The sequence below is a fragment of the Ornithorhynchus anatinus genome, chromosome 1 (genome assembly GCF_004115215.2).
Source record: "Ornithorhynchus anatinus isolate Pmale09 chromosome 1, mOrnAna1.pri.v4, whole genome shotgun sequence".
Classification (NCBI taxonomy): Eukaryota; Metazoa; Chordata; class Mammalia; order Monotremata; family Ornithorhynchidae; genus Ornithorhynchus; species Ornithorhynchus anatinus.
The window spans coordinates 63,180,143-63,202,509 of NC_041728.1; the positions used below are offsets into that span (position 1 = coordinate 63,180,143).

General features: G+C 43.5%; 1 protein-coding gene across 5 annotated transcripts in view; it reads left to right on the plus strand.

Moving 5' to 3' along the window:
• The window catches only part of MARK3 (microtubule affinity regulating kinase 3), a 110,906-nt gene that overhangs the window by 39,596 nt on the left and 48,943 nt on the right, over positions 1-22,367 (plus strand). For 4 of the 5 annotated variants that reach the window (XM_007665045.3, XM_007664977.3, XM_007665016.3 and 1 more), the window contains exons 4-5: positions 4,874-4,922; positions 17,096-17,161. In XM_007665045.3, the coding sequence (XP_007663235.2) occupies positions 4,874-4,922; positions 17,096-17,161 (115 nt within the window). The remainder of the gene's footprint in view (positions 1-4,873; positions 4,923-17,095; positions 17,162-22,367) is intronic. The other variant, XM_029060750.2, reaches the window with a different exon arrangement.

Below are 22,367 nucleotides of genomic sequence, written 5' to 3' on the forward strand. Positions count from 1 at the left end.
ATTCTCTTGTTCCACACATCTTTGCCCATCACCCTGTAGAAGGAACTCGCCCTTCGTGAGTTCTGATACACGTCTACCAGGCTTTTGAATTAAGTACAGAGGCCTGTTCAAACACAAGTTTTCACAAAAAGGTACACTATCCCTACAGTTTCTCTCACAGTTTCTCTTAGTATCACCACGAAACCTCATTTTCTCTGGGAGGGCTTGCCAGAGAAGCTAGACTGTAACTGAAGATCTAAAGGCTCCTTTGTCCTCATTTTCAGGCCCAGCCCTGAAATCATGATCTTTTAGAGGAGGAAAAACATGCACTCTGTATTTTAAGTTTCTTCCTCTTTAGTCTTGTAAAGCCATAGACAGGGAAGAAAAAAATTCACCTTTGTAATTCCACACTAGAGTTGTATGAAGGCAGTAGGCAAAGGGATGTATGAAGCTACAGGTAGTGGCTAGGAGTTTGCTAATTATGGGCAGGGAATGTGTCTGTTATGTTGTTAACTTTGTACTCTCCCAAGTACGTAGTACAATGCTCTGTATACAGTAAGCGCTCAATAAATGTGATTGGTCCACCGACTGTTTGCATGTGACATCCCAACCCTCTTGTCAAGTTGACATATCTTTACGTCCAACTGGCCCATTGGGGAAATCTGGAGGGTCAGTTGTCTGGCCTGGGGCTGGCTCTTGATGACTCACTAAAGTTTTTACTTTTGTTCCCCGCTCTCCTACCTCCTCTGATCCAGCCGCTTGTATCCAGGAAGGAGAGTGGCAGAGAAAAGGAAAAAGAACTTCAGCGTCTCAACCGTCCCATAATTTCCCAGTAATGATCTTGCCTCCAATCTGCTCCAGTATTTTGGCTTGATCAGAATTATTAGAGTGTCTCCTGGTAGACTTAAGGCAACCCAGTGTTTCCCAACTAGTGATCTGAGAATGAGTCCAAGTCCACAGACCTTGTTGTTGTTAGCCATGAGAAACAAAATGCTTGGCTGAAAACTGGAGTCAGAGGTCAGGAAAAGCAAGGGAGAGGGAAGGTCAAGAGAGATGATTCCAAAAACAGGACTTTCCAGGAATGTTTGGTAGCCCAGGAAAGTGTTAATTATTTTGCTCTGATTTATGTTTGAAGTAACGGCCCATTCAACTTTTCCTCTGCCCATTCAACTGCAGTACTAGTCTTTCAAGTGCAGAGACAGGAAACAGTGGTGTAAGGTAGAAGCAGGACGTGGGCCACAGGTTGGCGGCGAGACAGGAGAGATGGAGGCAAAGAGAGAAGGGAGCAGATTGTGCGGGCTGGGATGGAGGAGAGAGAGGAGGTGAGGTAAGAAGGGGCAAGGTGATAGCTTTAAAGCGAATAGTGAGAAGTTTTTGTTTGGTACGGAGGTGGATAGGTGGGACAGGCGAGAACGAGGCAAAGTGAGAAGGTTAGTGCCAGAGGAGCGCAGTGTGTGGGCTGGGCTGTAGAAGGAGAGAAGGGAGGTGAGGTAGGAGGGGGGCAAGGTGATGGAGAGCTTTGAAGCCAGTAGTCAGGAGTTTTTGCTTGATATTTTGCCTGTATCAATCCCAGCTCTTCATACAGTGCTTGGCGCATAGTAAGAGCTTAACAAACACCATAAAAAAGCCCTAGATATTAAGATTGTTGGAAGGCAATATAGGCTAGTGGAAAGAGCATAGGACTGTCAGGAGATCTGGACTCGAGTTCCAGCTCTGACATATTGGCCTAGTCTGTGACTTTATAGAAGCCACTTAAAATCTCTGGGCCTCAGTTTTCTGATCTGTGAAATGAACTGCCCAACTAACTTGTAGATTGTGAGCCTCATATGGGATAGGGACTGTGTCCAACTGATTGTTTGGTATGTTCCTCAATGATACTATGTAAGTACTTAATAAGTACCGTAATTAACTATGCAAAACTTTCTAAAAGAACAGTTGCTACAGAGATTCAAGCAAACTCACTGAGTCCCAACAACACAAGTTTTAGACCCGTGTCAGGGTCTGAAAGAAGAAAATGTTAGTCAGCTATGGTTACCTCCCAGAGATGTTTTCTTCTCCCATTCTAAACTGAATAGAATCAAGAGGGAATCCTGTTTCAATTACTGGTTACTCAAGGTTATATTTTATTAGATTTGGTATTTTTTTATTGGAATTTTCCTTTATTTAGAAACAACAAATAGCATAATAGAGTGAAAAACAAGTGATTGGAGAGGAAGGTGATTTATTACTCATAATCCTGAGACTACTTAGTCGAAACCTTTGTTTGTTGTGCATGGCATTGTAAAACTAATTTTGATTTTGAGGAATTAGGGCAGGAGTCAGTCATTTATTGAGCACTTACTATGTGCAGAGCACTGTACTAAGGACTTGGAAGAGTACACTCTAACAATAAACTGTGATTAACTGTGAGCCTCACGTGGGACAACCTGATTATCCTGTATCTACCCCAGTGCTTAGAACAGTGCTCTGCACATAGTAAGCGCTTAACAGATACCAGTATTATTATTAATAAACACATTCCCTGCCCATAATGAGCTCAGGAGCCATATCTTGCTCTTCTTGGAACCATTTGTTCCAAGACAGGGAACAAGGGAAACAGGGAAGGGAAGTGGTGGGGCAATTAAAACAGTTTGATTCACAGTGATGTAAGCTACCTTAATGGGTATTTAATTTGTATGATTGGCAGTTTGGGCACCAACTACTCAGGTTTCATTTTGTTTGACTCTAATACCCAAAAAGGTTGGCACCCTTTGATAATTGTACACTGTGCAATTATTGATTGATACAGTTTAAAAATCTTTATGGCAGTAAAAGCAGGACCCGTAGGCTGCAGTACACCATGACCTTCAAAGAACTTGGATTCTAAATGGGGGAGACAGACTAAAATATTTATAAACAGAGGAATTAAAATAAATAATTGACTATATAATTGAATAAGCTTGTCTATACAAATGCTGAACATTGAGATAGATGCATGCCTATGTGCTAGAGATGGCTGATGAGGTCTTACAGCTTGCAGTGCTGGGAATTGAGAAGGTAGGATGTTGGGGAGGCTTTAAATATGGGGAGGTCTGAATTAGGGAATTAGGGAAGAAGAGTCATCCAAGGGGAGAGAATAGGATGAATGAGATACTGGAGGTGAGAGAGTCAAGAGTGAGGAACGGTCAGCAATTCAGTTTAGAAGAGAGCAAGTTGGGTGAAAAGAATAAGGTGGGCTAAGTTGGTGTAGGGCCTTGGGGCAGATTGTGAGTTTTCCCTTGATGCAGAAGGACTGGGAAGTCAGTAAAGGGTTTAGAGGAGTGGAGAGGTATGTTACCAATGATGCTTCCAGTAGGTGATGTGCACACAACACTGCATACTAGAGATTGGAGAGGGCGGAGGCTAGAGAAATCAGCAAGGAAGCTGGTAACAGTAACTGTGTTTGACCATAGCTTGTACATGTTAGCTGTTATAGGAAAGAGCTGGACCCAGGAGATATTGTATAGGAAGAACAGGTGGAATTTCACAGCAAATTGAAGGTGAGAGCTGAAAGCCAGGTAGAGGGTTCAAGGATTTCACCAATGTTGCTGGCTTCTAGAACATATTTGAGGGAGAAAACATTTCTTAGCATTCATGATATACCCATTTATCAACCACAGTGGAAACCCCTGCACTCAGTCCATTTTTTGTTTATGTAATGTGGAAAATTTAGATTAGGAAGAGAGAAATTGCACCTGATTAGTTTATTTTCATGTTTTGGAGCTATTTTAAGAAATCTAAAAAATTGCTGGTTTTCACCAACTGTCCAAGACCCCTATAAGATGACTACCCTATTATTCTGTGATTGTTCCATGAAAGCAGACTTATTTGCATTTGTTAGGAGTGAGAAGTAAGAGACATAGCCTAAAGGAAGAGAGATGCTTGAGACTTATAGTGTTCTGTAAAATCTTTTGTGCTGCTCTTTTCAGTGTTACTGACTTTCCAGGAACTCCAATCCTCCTGGCAGTTGTGATGAATTAGCATGTTCTGTAAAATTGAAAATTTGAACCATCCTTTGCCTAGTTGTTTGCGGGCATTGAAGGATTTTCCATTGACGACTTCATCTTTCAGTAAACTCTAAGCTTTCCCCTCAAATCCAAACCAACCTCCGGAACATATAGGGGCAGGGTCCTATTTTCTGAAAATACCGAGCTTATTGTAGACTTCAAATCTAGATCGTCTTTGGACATCTCCAGGGTCGGGGGGTGTTCAGTCTTTCGCCTTGCTCGTCCAGCTTGTCCATATCGCAGGAGTGCCAGTGAGAGTGTGTTTGTGTCGGATGAATTTGATGAATCTTTTCAGCTAGCACTTGGACAGCAATGAAGCTGTTTGGGCTTTTGGGCTGCTAAGCAGCCCTGATGGTGTTTCAGTGGAAAGGAAAAGTTCCCGGACTGTTACCTGGATTCTTGAGTCTAGACTCTCCACAGTAGTCATTTTCGAAAACCTGCTTGAGGAAATAAATTGTCTGAGATTCTAATCCAGATGGGTTGTGAGGCAACTCATTAATTAACTAAATTGGGATCGCAACAGTGAGAGCTCATTTAAAATAGTGCTTCCAGACTGGATGAGTAAGTCACGTTTGGCTTGAAACTCTTTATGGTTAAGATTAATGTGACTTATAAAGACAGTGAAATCAAATTCATTTCATTGCTTGTGGGAGTTAGGCCTTTTTCCTAAAATAAAACTGAAGACTTTGATAATGCGGGACTATTTGACAGACTCAAAATTTTTGTCAGTCAAAAGTGCTACATAATAATTTGAAAAAGATCTGTATAATCCATTGTTTTAGAAAGGAATGGCTATTTTTCTTATGTGGTTTACTGTTCATCAATGAGTTATCGTGTTTGACTTGTGTATGTTGTGTTTTTCCCCCCAGCTCTTCAGAGAAGTAAGAATAATGAAGATTTTAAACCATCCAAATATAGGTACTTTGTTTTCATTTTAAATGTGTTTTGGATAAATGGATGCTTGCAAGTTGTATCAGAAAGCATCATAACTCACTCTGAGGGGTGGAAAGTTTTCCTAATAAAATATGCAAGTTACTATGGTGGCACGCACTGATTTTATGAAAAGACCTTGGTTAGTGTCTGTTGTGTCTATTCATGACATTTCGTTTAAACCAATTTTTATTGAAAATTCCTGGAATTTTCAGAAAGGACTCAATTTTTCCCCCCCAAATTTCTATTAAGCAAGCTCTCAAGTAGGTGGAAAATTCAGGCCCAAATTTATTGTGGATTACTGAGAGGGGTGATCGGGACACCTAGGTCAGGAAGAATCCAGAAGACCCTCCCTGCCAGAAGCTAAAATCGGTGAAAATCTGTGGGAAAAGCATGATATTTCTAGGCAGACATTTTGGTTCAGAAACAGGCATCTATGGTCCTCTCTCCCAAGTAGCTCTGAGCTCAGAGCAGCAGAAAGCTAAAAAGACCCCACAATCCTACCCTCCCTGTCTAAGAGGACAGCAGTGCGAGAGAGATGAGAACAAGGCACCTTGAGTAGGTTAGCCTGAGAGGAATGAATGAACGTATAAAGTAGGTTGTAGTGTGAAAAGAGTGAGGTTAAATCTTAGGGGAGAGCTGATTGAGTGCCTTAAGGCCAATGGTCAGGAATTTCTGCTTGGTACTGAAAGGAATGGGCAACCTTTGAGGGATGTTTGATGCGCTTACACATGGAAGAATTGTGGTTTGAGTTGGGGGAAATCTTTCAGTTGGAATGTCCTCTAAATATTACACAATCGTTTTGGGGAACATTCAGAAAACAAACAAAAGCCCCATTTATCCCTGTCATTTAGAGCTGCGCGCCAGCTATTTAGTGACCTCTTCCAAAATAACCTTAAAAATCCTTCCTTTTGGTTGCTTCTAAATTTTGGGGGATTTAATTGCATTAATGTCACTCAGTGAAATGTGTTGTAAGTATGTCCTGGGGTGAATGAATTGAACAGTTCAGTTAAAATTGAAAGTTCAAATAGGGTTGTGCTTCCTTGCCTTTTGCTCTAAAACTTCGTCAAAGCTGAATATCGTTGATTCTCAAATGAAAGGTCTCTAAGGAAAAGGAGGATAACCTGTTTATGCTTTATTACGGCTCTCCTTTACAGCCATGAGTGAGTCTATTCTTGTCGATTGACAATGGAAAAAAGGGTCAGAGAGGTTTTGCAATTTTAATCGTTAGCAAAGTCCAGTTGTCTTATATGGGAGTTGTGTTTCTTGCAAAGCCCACACAAAGGAAAACATATTGTAGTACAATCCATTTCTGAAATGACACACCTGTGCACAAAAGGTCTGCATTGTTGAATGAATGGTACCTAATTTCCCATCATGTTCTAGTCAAAACACAAAGCTAAAACACATGATATGGCAGAACTGAATGAATTTAGAAATCCCTTGGAATCCTCCACAGGTTGCGGAATCTTATAGCACCAAGTTTGAAAAATATCACCCCTTTGTCGGGCCTTGTCATCCCAAACTTCTGAACAGGGATGTCTAGAATTTTCAAGTCTCGGAGTACTTCAGTCAGTGAGAAGAACTGTGGATTCCTCCATAGGCCACTCCGATTCGGTACCGATAGGCTTTGCTGTTCTTGACTTTCCGGTTTGTGGTTTTGCTTACTCACAGTGACCGATTTGGTTACCCATTTGATGGTTTCCTGCGCAAGTGAACTTGAAAACCACAACCAATAATCCTAGTATGAACCAGGGTTAAGTTTCTACATTCACAAGCTCAGTATCCCCTTGCCTCCTGTGGAAAAAGTGTCTCCCTGCTGTCCCTGTCAAAGGGCTGTGAATCCAGGGACAACAGGGAGCACAGATTGTGCCAGCAGCTGGCAGACCCGTTCCAAGCAAACAGATTGTTGTCTAGCGTTTTTAAAAAGGTCTCCAAGGAGGGAAATGCCACACCTCACCGAGTGGCCCGTGCCAGTGTTTAATGAACTGAAACCAAGGAATCCTTACTTCGGTCTAACCAAACTCCTACTTTCATGGCAGTCTAAATCCACTTCCAGAGGAACAATTGGTTAATATCCTCTTTGAAATATTCTTGAAGCCAGTTGTTTAACTAGCCAGGAACCAGCTTTACTGCAAGATGAGCTGGCCCAGTTCCTTTCATCTTTTCTTGCCCCGGGTCAAATTTCCACCCCTTTAATCATTTGTGTTGCTTTTCTCTGGACCTTTTTGAAACTGAGGGGCCCCAAACTGAACCACCATATTCTGCTAAGTGCCCCAGCAAGCCCAGAGTAGGATTGCTGCTCAAATCTATCATTCATGCTCCAATGTCAGTAGCAAACTCCAGCATGCTGCATGTACCCCAGAATAATATAAAAAACATTTGATTCCTGCCTCATATTGCCTTCGGGTCCACCATGACCCTTCCTTCTCCGCTTCCCCACTGTTAGAGCTGTTTCTGCCTCCTCAATCTCTCCCCGTCTTTATCTCTGTTCTTTGTCCCTACGGAATATGCTGTGTACAGAGCCGTCTGGCCTAGTGGATAGAGCACATGCCTAAGAGTCAGAAGGTCATGGGTTCTAATCCAGGCTCCACCACTTATCTGCTGTGTGACCTTGGGCAAGACACAAGACCTCTATGCCTCAGTTACCTCACCTGTAAAATGGGGATTAAGACCGTAAACTTCATGTGAGACAGGGACTGTGTCCAACCTGATTACCTTGTATCCACCCCAGCACTTAGAACAGTGCTTGGCACATAGTAAGTGCCTAACAAATACCAACATTATTATTGTTATTATTTGACTGTCCATGTGTCTTGAGGAGGCCATCAGTCCAGGTAATTGAAACAGTTTTCATTCCTACTCCCCTGCTGCCAGTCCAGCCAGGCCCATTGTGGATAGCCAAGGGGAGGTAAAAATGGCACCATATGGTTCCCTCTCTCCACTACACAGAACCCAGCAGCTCCAGAGTTATTCCTTCCCCTACCGCATTTCACTGCCACGGGCAGCTTTTGAATTCCGCCAGCCCACAGTAATCCCAAAGACTTTTAAACCATTCGGGATCCCCAAGATGGTATTTTGCCCCTATTAATGTGCCTTCATCTAGGGCAGCTACCTGAGACCCAGCTAGGCAGCAGAAGGAAAAACTCAGTGGATCAAGAAAGCAGCTCTAGGACTGGCTGGACCGAGGAAGAAGCCACGTGGGGTGGGGGAGCCTGATAAATGTGGAAGTCAACAACCCCGGGCCAGCCTCCCCATTCAGATAGCCCATGTGTGGAGCCTCGCAAGACTGCTGTCGTTTGCTTTTAAGGTTTCCGAGCACAGATTACAATTTAATGGAAAGGATCTGCTGTTGGAATAGTGCTTTGCCTAAGAAACCTGCAAAATTATAATGAAAAAAGAGATTCCTAAATCAGTTCAGGTATTGTTTTAGTTCTTTCTGTGTGTCCTGGGCATTTTGTGCCGACTACTGTTCTGTTTCTTCTATAATGTAGGACCAAAAAAAACCCAACAACTCAGAATTGAATTCTTCCATTATTACCCCACGTTGCACATCAGAGGTGTAGATTAAATATCCACGAAGTTGTTCTTGACCTTAGAGTATGGAATTTACACCAGCAAACAAGTTCTTTTTAATGATACCATTCTGCATTTTTTAAAAAAAAAAAAAACCCTCAATTTACACTGCAAGCAATTTTAGCATTATGAGGTGGGAATTGTGTAACTTTTTCAGAAGCTAGTTAAGATTTTCAATCCCTCAGACGACTAATTGAGACTTTTCAGAATCCTGTTGATTTTTGAGGTATAGAATTCTCTTGGGATTGAACCGCTTTGCTGAATCAGCCAGGCGTTATGGGCTGACAATAAGTCTAAAGAAAACTGAGGTAATGGATTCACTTGTACCAGGGAAGTACTAAACGCAACCAAAAAATCTCAAGAAAGCCAGAACCTCCTTCGTGAGACTGCTAAACAGACATTGGTGGCTCCAGGCCAAACTAAAGTCCTCTAGGGTGGTGGTACTATTAATCTGGGTGCAGAGCACTGTTTTGAGTATGGAGAAGAATACACTCTCCAACCTTCTCTCTGGCTGTGAGACTTGGTCTCCCCATAGAGACCAATCTGACTACTTAATAAGCTTCACCTAAGGGTTACAGTCCAGGTCAATTCTTGAGGGGCCCAGAAAGCCCATTGGCCTGGGCTTCATGCTCAAAATGGGGGGCGGGGGAGCTTCAAATTTAGGCACTTTTAATTATTGGCCTTGGACATCATTTTTTTTATGATGACTAGATGCCCCAAAAGCTGAAACCAGCCCAGGCCTCTCCGGACCTCCGTGGGGAACATAAAATGGGAGGGCAGGATCACAAACGTAAAAAGTGCTAAAACGAAGTAAATCTCAGAGCATTTAAGGTGTGCCCCCCACAATACACCAGTACTGGGTTGAAAAGGAGAATGGATGAAAGCGAAATTGGGGAATCGAAAGCAAGGCAGGCATAAGAGATCATCTATGGAGACAGTAAAATAAAACCTCAGATAATAATGCATCCCAGCTGAAAATTGGAAATCAGTTGCCTCAGGCCTGCAGTCAGGGAAGGAGTGGCTCATTCTCAGCTGAAGCTTCTTTAGGATCTTGAGACAGGAAGGTAAAAGCAAAAACAGCACTAGTTGCTGCAGGAGACATCAAGCATGTCAGCACAGCAAAAGAGAATCTTTGTGTGTGCACAATGCGGATGGGATTATGGACTCCACATTGGCCTTTTCCAGGTCTCCTCTTTCCTCTCTCTCTCTTTCTCTCTCACAAATATCACCATCAGTAGCATTTCCTTTGAGTACAAAAACAATATGCAAATTTACATAGTGCAATTTCACTAGAATACAGTTGATAGTCCCTAAATTCTTGTGGAATATGGGAACTGTATTGTGCATCTTATATGTCTAGAGTTCTGCTCCCTCCCTTATCCCTCCAGTCTGTGGGAGGTCACTTTAGGTGTAAAGGAGAAATGTTTTGCTCTGACTGTTTAACGAAACCTCCTTTAATCCTTCAAGTCCCCAGATTCTGGAGCATAAGGATGAGGTGAGAAAGAATACTTTCCTGTTTCTGCTAAGTCCAGCTCAGTTGTAGGCAGATTTAAACAGTCAAGAGAAAGGTGGAAGTTTAGAGAAACTAAAAAGGTAAGCTCAGCACAGATACTGTTACATAAAACACACTGAGTAAGGCACACATACAGGTTCATATTTAGTACTTGAATTTGTAGACTACTTGAATTTCTGAAGGACTTTCACACTGCTTTTCTCATTTTTATCCTCCCACCAGTCTTTCTTACGTAGGGAGAGGTAGGTAGGCATTATTCCCCATCTTACAGATATGGAAACTGAAGCCAAGAGAGGTCACACAGCAGTCAAGAGCCAGAGCTGGGATCCAGATCCAAGTACTCTAGCTCTTAGACCCAAGTGCTCTTTCCACTAGATCACATTCCAGGTAAAGAAAAAATGGCACATGAGCACAAAGAAATACATCTAAGTAATAATTTCTATTTTAGGTCGATCTAAAATACTCATTCTAATTTTTTTAAGTGTTTAGAATGCACGATCTATAGAACTATGCCCTCTGATTTCCATTACTATATTAGAGAGTTCTACATATATTTTCCAAGAATTCAACCATGGTGTTTTAATAATAATAATGTATTTGTTAATTGCTTACTGTGTACCAAATACTGCACAAAGGGCTGGGGTGAATGCAGGCAAATCAGGGTGGATACAGTCCCAGTCCCATTTGGGGCTCACAGTCTCAATCCCCATTTTACAGATGAGGTAACTGAGGCACAGAGAAGTGAAGTGACTTGCCCAAGGCCACCCAGAAGACATGTGGTACAGCCGGAATTAGAACCTGTGACCCTCTGACTCAGAGGCCTGTGATCTATCCACTGCACCATGCTGCTTCTCAAGTGGAAATGATTTTCTAGGCATTAAAATTGAGGCACCAAAATTTTAACCCCCTGGATAATTATCACTGTCAGGCCAAAATTTTCCATTTTGAAAGCAGTTGGATTTATATCTTAATGACTTTAGTATTCCCAGCATGTTAATGATTGAGAACTGGGGTGCTGTCAGTGTTAATAGATTAGCATGCCAGTGATAGCTGTGGAAATGAAAGCATTTCATTCTAAAGAATGGAAGCTGCATTTGGGGTATTCGTGAAGGATGAACGATTTCATTGATTTTACTACTGTTAGGGAGCTTGTTTAATGAAACTGTAAATAAGGCAGCAAAGCATGTCCTTTTTTCTTTTTTTTTTCAGAGAAAACAAACTACGGGTAGGTAAGTTAGTGTTAGTTACATCACCTTACCTAGAATCATTGATAAATAAGGCATTATTCACAGGAGAGTGTACTGCTAGCTTAGTAACCACCATAGAAAAACTCTAATGCCTGGCTTCTTACTTGATTATATATTTATTCAAAAGGTCTTTGTGTTTTGAAGTAGAAGTAGCGCATGGCTGTTGCTAGATGGAATGAGCCTTTTTTTGGGTTTGTTTTTTTTTTTTAATCACATCCACTTTAGGTCAGCCAACCAACCCTGGACTCAGAGTTTCAGCTTGAGGCAAAAATGTAGTTCACCTCCACTTGCTCCCTTCTAGCTAAAATTTTTAATTCCACCTCGAAAGTATTTAACCAGTGCCCTTGTATTATTTTCAGAGCACTTTAGAGACGGCAGCCATTTTAAAAGACTCCAAAATCGAGAGTTCTTGTCTGTACCTTACCGAATAGTCCTGTTGTTGGCAATGGAGAGAGCCCCGCTCTGGGAACCAGGAGACCTGGGTTCTAGTCTCGGTTCTGCCGGCTGGGGTTTTGCCTTCAGTGGTAAAAGTCTTTCACTGAAGAACCATCTAGAGCATTCTGAGAGATGGAAAAGCGCAGCGGGAATCCTGAGGAATAGCCGACTCACCAAGGCGGCAAAGACCACAGGAGCTCAGAGACTGGGTTAAAAAGCTACAGCCTTAGCAAATAGGTCACACACATCAATCAATAGATCAAGGATGTTTATTGAGCGCTTACTGTATGCAGAGCACTGTACTATGTGCTTGGGAGAGGGAGTACACTACAACAGAGTTGTTAGGTACATTCTCTGCCCACAAGGAGCTTACAAGCTAGAGGAGGTGACCACGTTAAGATGAATAGTGGTTATGAATATAAGTACTGTGGGGCTGGAGGTGGACGAGTATCGAGTGCTTAAGTCTGTGAATATCTGTATATTAACATCTGTCTCTCCTTCTAGACTGCAGACTCAATGGGGGCAGAGAATGTGACCATCAACTCTTTTGTTGTTGCTCTCTTAAGCGCTTAGCACAATGCTCTTCACAGAGTAATCAATCAGTGGTATTTATTAAGCACTTATATGCAGAGCACTGTACTGAGCACTTGGGAGAGAATGAGTACATACAACAGTTAGCAGACATTGTCCCTGCCTGCAACAAACTTATAATCAGTCGATAAATACCTTGATTAATTGATTTTGGGGTACAGATCCAACTGCATAGGTATTGCAGAAGGGAGAGGGAGTAGAGGAAATGAGGACTTAGGGGTCTGTTAGATATGAAGGGAGGGAGTTCCAGGCCAGAGGGAGGATGTGGGCAAGGTGTCAGCATCGAGATGGACGAGATCGAGGTCCAGTGAGTCAGTTGGCATTTGATGTTTTTTGCACATCAAAAACCTTAGCGTGCACTTCCCAGTGAGCTGCACTCCTTCTGTACTCAATCATACACTTTGAGCCCAGACTGCTAGGAATAAGAGCAGTGGGCATCACTGGAATTAACTCTTTTCCACAATTTTCAGGACTAACATTACAGAGCTGAAGTTTGTTTGCCTTTCTGGATGGGACACTTCTTGATCAAAGTTTCCTCCTTTGGAGTCGGGAAGGGTGAACTTGGTTTAAAAGTTTATTCTGCACAAAAAGGTGTTTTTGCAGGATTGAACTTTGCTAAGGCATTCATTCACCTGGTTTTAAATTACGTAGAGGTGGTAGTTGAAGCTGTGGGAATGAATGGTGGTAGATGGAGAATAGAAGGGGACCCAGAACTGACCTTGAGGGACTCTCAGAGCTAGAGGATGGAGGGCAGAGGAGGAGCTCACAAAAGAATCTGAGGAGGAGCTGTCAGAGAGGTCGGAGGAGAAGCAGGAGTGGACAGTTTTAACCTAAATTATTTGGAAGTTCCAAGCCTTGCTTCACCGTGGTCAAGGCAGACCTCACACTGACCCAGGAGAGGAATGCAAAGTTCAGGCACAGGGTAAAGGAAAGCGCAAGTGATGAAGTGCATCGGCAACACACCTGCCATGGCTGTAGCTGAGGGGGCCTCTCTGAAGGAGGGTGGTCTACTACATCCCCTAGCGAGGATTGAGCAGGACTGGGAGAGGTGGATGGGGGAGTGCTGTGTGAGGAGGATGAGGTTGCTGTTCTGTGCAGTGCTCCTCTAGCACGGTCCGGTTCAACCCATTCCCTCAGCTGCCGTCTTGTCCGCACAGCCGCACAAGTACCAAGTCCATTTCGGCTCCCTGGGCCCTGCCCTGAGTCTATTGGATTTTTTGGGGGACAAAGAAAGGTGACGGTGGACCTCTTGCTCTCTCTCTCTTCTGCCCATCCTCACCACCATTTAATCCAATATATTTCTCTAAACTCAAGGTACCACAGGGGTACTCAGGCCCAGGGGTGGAGGTTCCCTGGAGATGTCTGGAGATGTGGTGGCGGAGCAGGGTGGGACGGCTAATTAGCGGAAGGAAGGAGTGGCCCCGAGACACCCTACTCAACACTAGCACTAAACAGCCATGCCTCAGTCGCCTGGAGAACACACAACGAAACTGGAGGGCCCAGCCCCGCCCTAGAATATGGCACAGGGACCATGTCTAACCCGATTTGGTTGTATTCACCCCAGTGCTTAGTACAGTGTCTGGCACATAGTAAGCGCTTAACAAATGTCTTAATTAATTAGTGACAGGAGAACCAGGAGAGGACAGCATCAGTGAAGCTGAGGTTGGATAATGTTTCAGGAAGTGGGTGATCAACAGTGTCAAAGGTAAATGAGCGGTCAAAGAGGATTAGGATAGAGTAGAGGCTGTTGGATATTGCAAAAGGAAATCATTGGTGACCTTTGATAAGGCGGTTTCTGTGGAGAGAAGGGGACAGAAGCCAGATTGTAGGGGTCAAGGAGAGAATTGGAGGAGAGGAACTTGAGACAGCAGAGTTTGGAGAGGAACGGTAGGAGGGAGATGGGGCAAAAACTGAATGGAGCCATGGGGTCGAGAGGTTTTTTGTGGGGTAGGGGAGACATGAGCATGTTGGAGAGCCTTTGGAAGAAGTCTTTGGAAAGATACAGTTGAAGACGACGGTTGGGGAGAGAAGAAGGGAGGGGGCAAGCGCTTTGATGAGGGAAGAGGGGTGGGATTGGATGCACAGGTGGAGGAGGTGCATTTTGAGAGGAGGTAGGAGATTTCCTTGAGATATTGCTAGGAAAGAAGGGAGAGTTGAAGAAGGGGCAGGTGGAGGGAGGAACTGGGGATCAAGGGAAATTTTAGGGAGATCATGCCTGATAGTTTCAATTTTCTCAATGAAGTAGGTAGCTAGGTCATTAGGAGCAAAAATTGGGGGAGGTGGAAGGACAGGGTTTGAGGAGGGAGTTAAACGTCTGGATCAACTGGTGAGGACAACGGGCACGGGCATCAACAAGGGTGGAGGGATCATTTTTCTGGGCAGAGGAGAGAGCCGAGTTAAAGTACGCAAGGATGAATTTGAGGTGGAGTAGATTGACCTGAAATCTGGATTTCCTTCACCAGTGCTTAGCGGTTTGTGCACAGGAGCGAAGCGCGTGGACTGAGACAGCGATCCAGGGCTGTGGGTTAGTGGTACGAGATGGACGAAGTGATGGGGGAGCAAGACAGATGAGTTCAGTAGAGAAGGTGGTGTCGATAGCATCAATTTGGTCATCAAGGGAAGGTAATTTGGGTATGGAGACTAAATGGGGCATGATGGGTTGAGAAAATTGGATGGGGTCAAAAGATTCAACAGATGTGCGGGGTGCGTTCTCTAGGGAGTTTCCCCCCCCCCCCCACTCCCTTCTCCTATTGATAGTTGTGCAGTACTCTTCTCTGTTATCTACTCTTTCATCTATTAATGTCCCAGAATTGTCATTCAAAAATTCATTTACTCAATTCTGCTTATTTACTTACTGTGTGCAGAGCACTGGGCTAAGGGATTTGAAAGTACAATTCGGCAACAAATAGAGACAGTCCCTATCCAACAACGGGCTCACAATCTTTTACTCTCATACAGTGAGTCTGTTTGTCTCCCCTAGCACTTAAGCTGTTTCTGGGCAAGGAACTGTGTTACATTTTACTCTCCCAAGTGCTTAGCACAGTGCTCTGCACACAGTAAGTGCTCAGTAAATGCGATTGATATTGTGACCCTGCCGTGGTTGATACGGTTGACTCTGAGTCCGTGAGGCATCTGAAATTCTGCTCCTTTTGCCACAGCACTCTACTGATCTTTGTTTTTGAATTCATGTTGTCTTGGTGTTTGGTTTCATGTCTCCTTATGTGTTTGTCACCATTGCCTTCTCCCCTTTTTATTTTTAGGCTGTGAGCCCACCAAGGGCTGGGGACCATATCTAGTTCCCATCCGTTTAGTCTTTCCCTGCACTTAATACAGTGCTCTGCACACAATAAGCAATTAATAAATAATAGTATTAGTAAGTTTGCACAGCAGGGATTTAAGTGGATTTTCAGAACTGAAGAAAAATAGATCTTGAGTTTACAGAAATATATTGGATTAATATTTCAGCAGAATTAGTGTCAGGAACTTGAGAAGCAGGTTGGCCTAGTGGCTTGGGCACAGGCTTGGGAATCAGAGGGTCCTGGGTTCTAATTCTGGTTCCCCCACTTGTTTGCTGTGACCTTGGGCAATTATCTTACCTTTTGGCAAGTCTGTTAACTTCTCTGTGCTTCAGTTACCTCACCTATAAAATGGGGATTAAGACTGTGAGCTCCATGTGGGACATGGACTGTGTCCAACCTGATTACCTTGTATCTACCCCAGCGCTTAGAATAGTGCTTTCACATAGTAAGTTCTTGACAAATACCATTTAAAAAAAAAAGAAAAAAAAACTTGCTTTCAGAAAAGACCTTAGCAAAAAAATTGATCTCTTTCCCTAATTGTTTTTAAGATGACACTAAAGAGTAGGGAGCCTGTGTTCTCTAAAAAGCAAGAGCAAAGGGGAAGGGAAACTGCCAGTGAACCATTGATGGATTGGAATTGATCTAAAATGGGTTTTTTCATGATCCGCTAACTGTGTTGTGGAAAGTATTCACAAGCAGCGTAGCTCAATGGAAAGAGCCCCGGCTTGGGAGTCAGAGGTCATGGGTTCGAATCCTGGCTCTGCCACTTGGCAGCTGTGTGACTGTGGGCAAGTCACTTCACTTCTCTGTGCCTCAGTTGCCTCATCTGTAAAATGGGGATTAACTGTGAGCCTCATGTGGGACAACCTGATTACCCAGTATCTCCCCCAGTGCTTAGAACAGTGCTCTGCACCTAGTAAGCGCTTAACAAATACCAACATTATTATTATTATTATAGTGATAATGGTATTTGTTAAGCACTTTCTGTGTGTCAAGCACTGTTCCGAGCACTAGAATAAATACAAGTTAATCGGATCAGACACAGTCCCTGTCCCATGTGGGGCTCACAACCTATATTTGAGCATTCCTGGAACATACAGGGAATATTCAGTACTTTTATTTTGACTTTGATTTTAATCATTTCAGTCACTGAAATATCTAGTAACAACCTCAAGCCACTTTTTAAAAACTGTTACCTAAAACTTCTAAAATCATTCATCTACCTGTAGGTCTTTTGAGTACTCGTCTAGCTGTATTACTCTTAGTCTGCTGTAGAGAAATCTTTAACTGGGGAAGCAGAAACATGCATACCCTATATAGGATCTAAAAATTGAAGAGCCTCATGTTTTAGAAGTATGAATTGAGGTGTGTCATCCTTCATATGGGCACGTCCACATCTTCAGGTGGAAACGTCCCTTCTGAGTAAAAGTAATACAGAAATGGAGGTGCTTATTCTTTGGATTAATTGCATTTTCTTCTTTTTCTCCTCTTTGCCCCCAGTTAAGTTATTTGAAGTAATTGAAACCGAAAAAACACTGTACTTAATCATGGAATATGCAAGTGGAGGTGGGTACCTTTGTTTCTTCTTTTTCCTTCCCTTTCAAGAGAACAAATAATTCCAGGTGGACCTTAAAGTTGATTTTGCATGGCTTCATTTAACGTTTAAAACTGGTATGACTGCTGGGAGTTTTACACAGAACAATAGCCCGAGTGCAAAATTCCAGCAGCGCCATTGGCACCCTGGAGATAGTTGCATTAAAAACTTTGAAGCAACAGGGCGGAGTGGCTAGAGCACAGGCCTGGGACTCCGAAGGTCCTGGGCTCTTATTTTGGTTCCGTCACTTGCCTGCTGTGTGACCTTGAGCAAGTCACTCCACTTCTCTGAGCCTCAGTTACCTCATCTGTAAAATGGGGCTTGAGTCGAAGAGCCCCATGTGGGGCAGGGACCCTATCCAACCCGATTTGCTAGTATTCATCCCTGTGCTTAATACAGTGCCTGGCATATAGTAAGCGCTTAACAAATGCCATAAATAATGAAAAGGATTAGGCCTGCCGGAGTGCAGTGCCCAGACCCACCCCCTCCACTGAATGCACTGCATGGGAATGCACTGCCCAGGCTTCACTGGGTTCACTGCTCAAGCCCCCCCTCAAACTGTACCACCCAAGGTGTGCTGCGTGCTTTCATTGATTTGTTCTTTCAGTCGTATTTATTGAGCATGTACTGTGTGCAGACCTCTGCAGTAAGAGCTTGGGAGAGTACAATACAAAAGCAACAGACACAATCTCTGCTCATAATGAGCTCACGGTCTGGGGGGGGTACCGCCCAGCCCCCCCCCCCGTGCACTGCCCAAGGCCTGCCGGATGCTCTGCCCAGGCTCCACCAGTTCCCAAGTGACTAGCGGAGCTCCTCCCCTCATTTTCTGCCTCTCTGCAATGAGCCATAATTAAGCCTTTCTGCCCCGGCATGCCCCGGCAAGTTCTGTTTTAAAATTTCTTATTAAAACATTCCGACCTGTATCCTAACGGTCAGAGAATATCTGGTGTCTTTAAAAGAAAATATTTCTTAAAAAAATAAATCGATGATCCCTACGTTCATTTTTATTTTTTTTTGACCTACTGCCTCCGCCTTCGGTAGCATGGTCTCCTTTCTTAGTTGGATTCTAGTTGATGGTATAATCGGTCTTGCCCCAGGCCAGTAACGGCTTATGCCAGAAAATATTTAAGAATGGCGATATTTCTGTTTGCTACTTACGTACTGCCTGAAGGAGGGGAAAGGTGTGGTTGAAACAAGCAGGTAAGAGAAACAGTGAAGATTAGTTAATGGTTACGTCTTCTGCTGCTATCACTTGGCAAGGCAAGACTGACAAAAATAGGAACATAGGTTGCTTATACTTTTTATGCCATTTAATGTCCATGTAGTGAAACCCAAGGATCTAACTGTATTGGTGATCATTGTTCAGAAGGATATTAAATGTATATAGTGGGTTGCTGGGTCTGGCAAGAAACTTTATTATAGGAAGGTTTTAGATATAAAGAAGCTTATGAAGTGTTACTGTGTGAGCTAGATGAAAATTGCCCTTGTACTTATGTCTGCCCAATATTTTTGCCAGTTTTGCCCTTTCTTACTCAAGTAGTTATATATGCGTCACATGCAAACAGCCATTTCCCTCCAGTGGGCCATGGAGAGTTATTAGAAGCTTTTTGGCTAACAGCTTAATCAGAACGTTAATAAATTTTTCATGAGGAAACAGGTTCTAAAGTACTAGCACAAAAGTTTCGTATCTAAACGTGCAGCATGCCTTTTGTATGAAACGTTTGGATTATGAAAGAATGTTCTCAGAAATATAGTCCTTGTGATATTTTGAAAAATATTATTACTTTAAAGCCCCATGTTTGCCAGTAACGAATAGCCATACGCTTTTAAAATCTCCTCATTCCATAACATCTCCTTGATTCAGAAAATAATGTCCAGATGTTACTCTGAAGAGCTGAAGGATTCTTTAAAATGTTAATATTTTATTGAATTGGCAATTGAATTCATAATTTATCATAATGTAGATCATGTGAAGAATATCTAATCCCTTGAAAAAGTATTGCTATCTATACTTTAATAGGCAGAATATACAAACTTTTTATTGTCATGAATAAAAGCAATAGTGTGAAATGAACTACTTTGGGTAGCTCATATATAATTATTGAAGCCTAGAGAAAAGTCCTCCTAAATCAGATTAATGGACCATTCGCCCCAGGATCTTGTCTCTCAGTGGCACCAAAGGATGCTTGAAAGGAGCAGCTACAATTCCAAGCTTATTTTTTATGCCAATTAAAATCAATATTCTAGTGACTGGCTAGCCCCTTTTTAAAGCCACTCATTTTCCAGTAGTGATGAAATCTTGAATAAGCTAAAATATTTAAGACCTTCTGTTTCTCCAAGATCCAGTAATGTTTTTTGTTTTAAAACTAAGAACCTTGTAAATGCCCTCACTGATAATATAAATAACTGTTTATGAATTTTGTGTCTGTAAATATTTTGGATGGTAGCTACTGAAATTGTGATTTGAGTGGAAACTTTTTAGGAGACCTTCACTCTTACCTAAGCAGGGCTTTTTCTGGAGTAACAGAGGAGGAGTTTCCATGCCTTTTTTTAAGATTATAATAATAGTATTTATTAAGTGCTTACTGTGTGCCGAGAACTGTTCTAAGCGCTGGAGAAGACACCAGGTCATCAGGTTGGGCACAGTCCCTGTCCTACATAGGGCTCACAGTCTAGTTCTGTGGGAGTAGGATTGATTCTCCATTGTACAGGTGAGGAAACTGAGGCACAAAGAAACTAAGTGACTTGCCCAAGGTCACACAGCAGACAAGTGGCAGAGCCCGGATTAGAACCCAGGTCCTCTGATTCCAGGCTTGTGCTCTTTTCACTGGTCCACGTTATTTCTGTTACGGGGTCAGTTGCCCCTGTGATGTGTTTGCCCTCCAAATCACAGCCTGTGGGTGCAAGTAGGAATCCATCTCCCTGCCGACTTGGAAGCCCTGGGAAATGGGATCTGTGTAACTTCTCAGGTGGCTCAGCATTCTGACCGTCCCAGCAAAAACCGACATAGGAGGAGCAAAGTGCTGATAGCAGATAGGATGGGAACTAATAGGAAGGAAATTATTTAGTGTAGGGAGCTTGTCCCAAAGGGACATCATCTCTACTCAGGTAACAACCAAGCAGTGGTATTTATCAAGCACTTACTGTGGGCAGAGCGCTGGGGAGAGTTCAGTACAACAGAGTTGGGAGGCACATTCCCAGCCCACAGCGAGCTTGTATTTGGGCTATGCAAACATACAGAATCTTAGTGGAAAGAGCACGGGCTTGGGAGTCAGAGGTCATGGTTTCTAATTCCGGCTCTGTCACTTGTCAGCTGTGTGACTTTGGGCAAGTCACTTCACTTCTCTGGGCCTCAGTTCCCTCTTCCGGAAAATAGGAATTAAGCCTGCGAGCCCCACGTGGGACAATCTGATTACCGCCTATCTCCCTGTGTTTAGAACAGTGCTTGGCACATAGTAAGTGCTTAACAAATACCATCATTATTATTAGAGAGAAAAAGAAGCTCCTGGTGTTGGAGCTAGAGGACTTGGGCCTAGATGTTCTCAGAGGGGGCTGAAATACCCTGCTGTTGCTAAAAAGGGACACCAGCCTCTGAAATACTCTACTGTTGCTAAAAAGGGACACCAGCCTCCAGGATGTGCTCTGCCTGGGATTTCTGTGAAGGTAACGCTACCAGGGAGATGGAGTGAGAGGAGAGATTTTGGGGTAACATGGTGAAGGAAGAACTGATCAAAGGGGAAATACAGGAGAGAAAGAGTGGAACCACCCAGAGAGTACTCACTGGCCATGATAAAAGAGAGGATGGGTGAGTTTGGGGGATGACGGGGCCTTGTAATTTAAAGTCATTCACTAGCTCTCCTTTGTACAGGTCCTGCCCGCAAAGAACCCGTCAGCCAGTGGTCTGGCTAAATGAGTTTCTCAGCCATGTAACCACTGTCCCAAATATCCCAATCCCTAAACCCCCAATGCTCTACTTCCCCTACCTCGCACTCCAGTCCACTGGGGTCTGTGGAACCTATCATGGGCAAACTCCCTTCATCTTCGACTTGTTCCTGTCCCGGGCAAGCACTCAGACTTGGCTTTCACCTGATGGCACTGTTTTCATTCATGCATTCATTCATTCATTCATTCATTCAGTTGTATTTATCGAGTGCCAACCGTGTGTGAAACACTGTAATAAGCGCTGAGGAGAGTGCAACACAGCAAACAGACACATTCCTTTCACTTACTGCTCTCTCCCACTCTGTTTTCCCTCTCTCCTCCCCTTCCCCCACACTCACAGGGAAGGGGAGAGGAATCTGACTCCTCTTTACCCCTAAATGTCATTTACGCTCTATCTCCTCCCTACTCTTTCTTTGAATCCCACACTGTCTGCCTGTATCGCTCTCCAGATACCAGTAGTGGTCATCTTCTGCCCTCTTGTCCCGCCCTCTGTATTTCTTGCTGCCTTTGATGCTTTTCTCACCCACTTCTCACTCCCCTCTCCTCACTCCCCTCTCCTATTCTGATGCTTGGCAACTTCAACTTTTTTCTCTATATAAATGATGACCTGCTGGCACTTCACATGTCCTAAACCAAACTACTTGTGTTCCCTTCCAGATCTTCTCTTCCACCTAACTTTCTAATCGCTGTTGACACCACCACCATCCTCCCCATCTTCCAGCCCCCACATTGAGTCAGTCACCAAGTCTTGTCTTTCTTCCTTAACATCTCCAAAACCCATCCCTTCCTCTCCATCCGAATTACCACTGTGCTGGTTTAAGTACTTGTCATATCCTGATTTACCTGCTGCCTTAACCACCTCTCACAGCTCCCTGCCTTTGGAGTCTACCGTCTGTAGTCGTTACTTCACTCTACTTCCTGGGTCATTTTGCGAAAACAGTTTTGCACACATCTTCCCCCTCCTTAAAAACCCCCAATGGTTGCCCATACCTCTCCATATCAAGCAGAAATACTTGGGCTATGGCTTTAAGGGGCTCAATCAGCTATCTCCCCTCTACTTAACCGTGTTCTTCATCCATTCATCCCAGCTCGAATGCTCCACTCCTCTCACCGCGCCTTGTTCTTGTCTCTCTAGCTGCTAACATCTTGCTCACATACTCCATTTTGCTCGGAACTCCCTCCTCCTTCACATCCGGCAGACCACTGCTCTCCCCTTCTTCAAAGCCCTTTGAAATC